The sequence below is a fragment of the Solanum dulcamara genome, chromosome 6 (assembly GCF_947179165.1).
Source record: "Solanum dulcamara chromosome 6, daSolDulc1.2, whole genome shotgun sequence".
NCBI lineage: Eukaryota > Viridiplantae > Streptophyta > Magnoliopsida > Solanales > Solanaceae > Solanum > Solanum dulcamara.
Window position 1 is genome coordinate 70533935 of NC_077242.1, and position 6285 is coordinate 70540219.

At 29.3% G+C, this 6285-nt stretch overlaps 1 protein-coding gene across 1 annotated transcript; it reads left to right on the forward strand.

The window, feature by feature from the left end:
* The first annotated feature begins 4185 nt into the window (after positions 1–4185).
* Positions 4186–6085, forward strand: LOC129893337 (blue copper protein-like). The gene is made up of 2 exons (XM_055968847.1): positions 4186–4452; positions 5767–6085. Exons 1-2 carry the CDS (start codon positions 4278–4280, stop codon positions 5970–5972), a joined length of 381 nt encoding a protein of 126 aa, XP_055824822.1. The 5' UTR covers positions 4186–4277; the 3' UTR covers positions 5973–6085.
* Positions 6086–6285: the final 200 nt, after the last annotated feature.

Below are 6285 nucleotides of genomic sequence, written 5' to 3' on the forward strand. Positions count from 1 at the left end.
TGTCACTCTGTATTTTTATATTTTTTTGAGGTATCAAGGGACTGTATTTATTGTATTCATACATGCATTTAAATTGTGTCCCCTCTCTCCCCCTCTTCTCTCTCTCTTTCTCTCACTCTGTATTCTATATTTTCATCTCTCTCTTAGTATTGATATATTTTTTGTGATGTCAGACGATTGTATTTTGCGTATTTATGCGTGCAGTTAGGTTGTATTTTGGGTTTCCATCTTTATCTGTATTGTATATTTTTTGAGGTATCAGTTGATTATATTTATTGTATTCATACGTGTAATTAAGTTGTATCGATAGATACTTAATGTATCGACAAATATAGGTTGTATCGATGAATACATGTTGTATCGATAAATACAATCTTTGTGTACACAAATATGCAAACACAAAAAAAAAATACAAGAGACACTTGTATTCATTAGCTCTTATATCATTCAAACTCATGCACACATTTAGATTGTATCGACGAATTTTACAATCTATATGTATACAAATATACAAAAAAATATTACAAAGAATTGTATTTATTCCCTCTAATATAACTTGAATTTATTCTCTCTCATATAACTTGTATTAATTCTCTCTTGTATCACTTTTATTCATTTATTCTCGTATCACTTGTAATCATTCGCTCTTGTATCACTTGTATTCATTTATATCTTACATTTTAATTTTGAGAAAATATCATGTGGAGACGAGGGGCGGAGACAAGTGGAAGTAAGAGAGTTCATTTGAGATCCTTTAGATGAAAAATTACATTGTATATTTAAAGTTAAAATTATTTTTATGTATGTAATAGTTGTTGAATCTCTCTGACTTCTTGTATTTACTTTTTCATCTATTGGATCTGTTTAGTAAAAATTCTGACTTCTCCACCGATGGAGACCAGGCTATGGTCTTAGATTTCTCTTGGTTTTATCTAAAACTCATTTGTGACACTGTAGGGGGGAGACATTATTTGACAAGACAATCCAAAGACATAAAACAATTTCGAATCTGCTTTGTCTACGAACAAGGAAGCTATAAGTAATGCAACTAACGAATTGACTCAAACTTGGACGAGTTGCAAAAATAAGAAATTTCCATAACTAGCTGTGTTAAACAACAGATTGCAATGTTATTAGCAAAAACATAAATATATTAGCTAGTAACCAAATAATGAGCCCGTTTGGATGGGCTTAAAAAAGTAGCTTTTATGTATGAAGTGCTTTTAGAACTTTGAAGTGCTGAAAGTTATTTTTATAAATAAGCAGTTGAGTGTTTGGATAAAAGTGCTTATGATGTGAATTTTAGGGTTAAAAGAATAAAAAAAAGTAGTTTGAGAATTTAGTTAAAATATAAGGGATATAAAAGTAATTTTCATGGTCAAAGAAAATGACTTTAAGCACTTTGGAAAAAAAAGTTAGGAATTCTAACTTTTCATTTTTGACTGACTTTAAGAACTTTATGGCTTAAAGTCAGCATTAGGCAAACACGTTCAAAAGCTAAAAAGGGGCTTTAAGTTGATTTTGACCAACTTAAAGCCAATCCAAACGGTCTCAATACCTTTACCTTCTATAGCAAAACACACCCAAAATACTTGGGTGTAAATTGGGCCAGCCCAAGATCATCACGGCCCATTAAGTGTGAGTCTTATTGATCTTAGTTTTAGACTGAGTTAGGCCACTATTAATGGGCCTAATTGGGGAACAGACTTGTTGATAGATATAGGAGTCTAGCACAGCATATTAGCTCCTTGTAAACCCTTATCTAAATAAATAAAAGTGATGGATTCGATAAAACTAGTAGATTTGATCAAAATTCTATATTTATCTTAAGAAATGTAATAGATAGGTACAAACTATTAATTTAAAACTAATAATTTAAATGGACTAGAATCTCGAATCCATAAATTTTAAATTATGACTTCGCCTCTGGATCCGTTTTTCAGAATATGAGCAGCTTCCTGCGCTACCACATTGCGAGATATACGGGAAGATCCAACTATTGCCATTAACTTGTCACATGCCTTGATAACATGATTTTAATTAACAAATTAAATGCCGTTTTATATTAGAGACAATTACACGAGAGGGCAAACAATACTAGTTTATTACTCTTTATGGATATAGTTTCTTTTGGGTATAGTTTTATTTTATTACCATTTGTAGGTATATTTTATTGAGATTTGCTATAATTCGTTTGTATATTTCGCTATATAATTCATGTACAATTCGCTATATAATTCGCAGTGTTTGTATATTTCGGTATACAAATAATTTGTGAGTATAGCGTTTGTATAATTCGCTATACAATTCGCAGTTTTTGTATAGCGTTTGTATATTTCTCTATACAATTAACGTTTGTATAATTCTCTATACAATTTGCAGTGTTTGTATATTTCGGTATACAAATAATTCGTGGGTATAGTGTTTGTATAATTCGCTATACAATTCGCTGTTTTTGTATAGCGTTTGTATATTTCGCTATACATTTCGTGTACAATGTTTGTATAATTCGTGTACAACGTTTGTATAATGACAAACATAAGTAATTAGTGAAACTATACTCATAGAGTTATTATGCTTAAAAAGTTTGCCATATATGAAATTTTCCCTTTATATTATTATCACAACAATTAATATGTAGAAAGAATATCCATTGGGCTAAACTTTCGTAATCAGTTAATTTTTTTAAAATTTTGTTTAAATACTTTTCAAAAAACTATTTTTAGTGAAACATTACTTCTTCTTTTTTTAACTTCTGAAAACAATTTCATCTAGCTACTCTCCAAAATCACTTATTTTTTCCCCCTAAAAGCTTTATGAAATACCACATTCCTTTTAATAAGCATTTTTGGCCTCTAAAAATTTGGCCAAACAAACTAAAAGACTCGTCTTATAAAATTTTCACCTTAATTTTGCTTTTTAAATAAGGAAGCTTCCTCCAATGCTATGCTCAACTTGTCATATAGATGGATATATAACAAGATCCAAATTTTTCGGAATTCGAACTATTTGTTTTTTCGTTCTTCTATTTAATTATTATACTAGTATTATTATTTTATTCATTCTGGTTGTAAATCCCATATTCAAATGCTTATTAATTATTCCTGTCGAGGAAGTGTGGAGGACTAGCGTGTACAAGAGTCTATTGTACGCAGTGTGACCTTCTGATCACATGAGAATAACTTTACCAGTTACTCCAAGACTCCCCTTCGCAAATGTGAATTACAATGTAAATGATAAAAGAAATCGATTTTGGACCACATTCAAAATTTTGAAAGCTAATTCAAGAGGTCAGATTGTCTAGGTCATATGACCACACATTCGACCCCTTAAACAGTCAATATGGGACTCTTCGAAACACCTCAAGCACAGAGCTGGATATCTGGTGTGTACCGCAATTTTGATATGGACCCTAACATCGGAAATGAGAATTGGTATGGGTCTTATCTGTAATCATGTAAAGAAATGAATATTGTATCCTATTACTCAATTTCAAAAGCTAGTTCAAGAGAAGAAGATTGTCCAAGACATATAAGGAGACCATCTATTATTCTTTAATTAGTTTTAGTACTTGTTTTATAGCGTTCCCGAGGAAAGGCGTGATGAGGACACGCTATAGAGAAAGACTAAAACACTTCTAGGCTGATAAGCTTTTGAAAAAGAAGTGTACGTGACACGAAAGACAAATTCCACCTTAGAAGCGAGAGATTAAAAAGTGAAGTACCACATACGACAAAATACAATTTACATGATATGTGCTCTTTTAAACTAGATGATAACATAGGTCAAAAGGACAAATCCATGAGATCCATTAGACGCGTCATAGGGTTAAAAAAAATCATGTATATGTGTCAAATTAGTAAAATAAGTATAAATTTATAATAGATTTAAAATCAAAGTAAATGATATGGGTTTTTGATATAAAAATTCTCAACTCGAATTCATAATGTTCAAATTTTAAATCCGTCTATGTATATGTTTGCATTTGCGAATATGCTCATGCTACAATCCTGCTGGCTATAGCCAGTTCATAATTTGAAGCCAATTTATAGTATTATTTTCGTGCAGAGAGTTGATCAATAAACAAACATTTATTTTTTTTAAAAATAAGAGCAACTTGGATTCTTCAACATCCTATAAAAACAAACCCTAATTATGATATGTTTACACTTGCCTTAACAACTTATTTGCTATCTCTATCGTAATATTTCAGCCTCCTTTTATTAGAAGAAAGGAAATTAAATAGAAAGAGCTCTAGCAACAAAGTGAAATATTAAATGGCCATTTCTATAGGAAAATTAGTACTTGTGTTCATTTTCTTGATTTTGAGTGTTGAAATGCCAAGTTGCTTAGCAAAGGAGTATGTGGTGGGTGACAAAAGAGGTTGGAGTCCGGGCGTTGATTATCATCCATGGGCTTATGGCAAAAGCTTTCGTGTTGGAGATGTTCTCCGTGAGTGTTTCATTTTACGTGACACTATTTTATTATTTTATTTATTTTAAAGAGGAAAACGAATATCTATTCTTATTTATAATTAATTACGTTTTATACTTCTTCTTTTTTTTTTTTAACTTTTAAGGTGTATTTGGCATGTTAGAAAATATTCATTTTCAAGTTTTGAAAAATTGTTTTCATGAAAAATCATTTTCGCTCCGATTAACCTTGTTAGTCAGAGATGTTTTAGTGATAGATTCTCTAAGAACTAGACGAAGAAATTTGTTTTATTATTTAATACTCTTTAACATTTAGAAACTATACTTTTAAATGAATTATATCATGTGAAAACAGAAGTGATGAAAAATATTTTTTTCTTTTAATGAAAAATATTCAAAAAATGAATTTTGTATTTGGTCGACCAAAAATAACTTATTTTCTTTTTCGTGGTACCAAGCATACCTTAATGATACTCCCTCCATTTCAAAATAAGTAAATTGTTGGGGGATTGCATACTCTTTAAGAAAAGAATATTAAGACATTAATTGGACATTACTTTTTATTTTTATCCCTTTTAATTATTATCAAATTACTCTTTAGAATGATTAAATATTGATCATGATAACTACTCCCAATACTAATTAAATTTTCAATTTAGAATTCAAAGCATTTAAAGTTTTTTGAACTCATTACATATAAAATACAAATGAAGGATAAAAATGAAAGAAAATTCTAAAATTATTCTTGAAAATTAAACAATTAAGTTAATTTGAACTATAAAAAATACCTCAACAATTCACCTATTTTAAAATGAAGAAAATATTATGATTTTGTAACCTCAAAATGTCACATTATATTTATAAACACTAGCTTCAAAAATCTTTCTTTCTTAAATTAATTCTGTGAAAGTCAACACCTCAAAGAGGGGAGTAGTACTTAACTCAAGATTGTACCATTGGTCATATATTAGTAATCTATTTCTCATTTTACCCCTTGTGAGATAGTTTATAATTATACAATTGATTTACACCACATTTTTTAAAGATCTTTTTATTTCTAAAATTTATATTTTGTCAAATACCGTTACTTAAATTAGAACAAGGAAAATAATATTTACAAAAATTTTCATGTAATTTTAGTACACAAAGAAAAGAATAATATTTACCTAATAATTCACGAAGAAAAGAATCAGGGGTGGAGCTCAAATTTCATCAAACCTAGTATTTTTAATCCAAATCTTATACTTATTTTAAAATATTCATTAAATATGTACAATTTAGGACTTGCTAAGATCTTATACTCATAAATTTCAAATCTTGACGCTGTCCACAGATTTCTTCTATACTCCAAAAGTGATAGATGTGGCATCAGTGGATATTTCAAGCTATGCACTTTGTGACAGTACTATCAAAACATTCTACAAGGATAATAGTGGCCAGACTTCAATTACTCTTGAAAAATCTGGGCCATACTACTTCATATCTACAAACAAAGAAGGGTGTTTTACAGGTCTCAAGCTAGAGTTGCATGTTCTTTAAAAGTTATGTGAAGAATTTAATTTGTTGTGTTCTTTTTTTTGTTGTTGTTCTCAAGCCTATTCTTTTATGCATTTGTAATAAGGTTATTGCTAATAACATGAATGTTCCACTTATGAGTTAGAGCTAATTTCTCTTTTATGATGTCTACATTTGTTGGGATTGAAATAACACAGAGTCACGCGGAAGCTAATAATTATAATTATTTAATAATAATGAATTAGATATTTTTTGCTGACTTAACATATTATGTGTGCTACACTAATTTTGAGAGTGTGAAAAACTTAAATTTTATAATTTTGATTTTTTTTTTTAT

Coding starts and splice junctions, on each gene's coding strand:
- LOC129893337 (XM_055968847.1), top strand. CDS start 4,278: ATGGCCATTTCTATAGGAAAATTAGTACTTGTGTTCATTTTCTTGATT. Junction 4,453..5,766: donor TCGTGTTGGAGATGTTCTCC/GTGAGTGTTTCA, acceptor CGCTGTCCACAG/ATTTCTTCTATACTCCAAAA.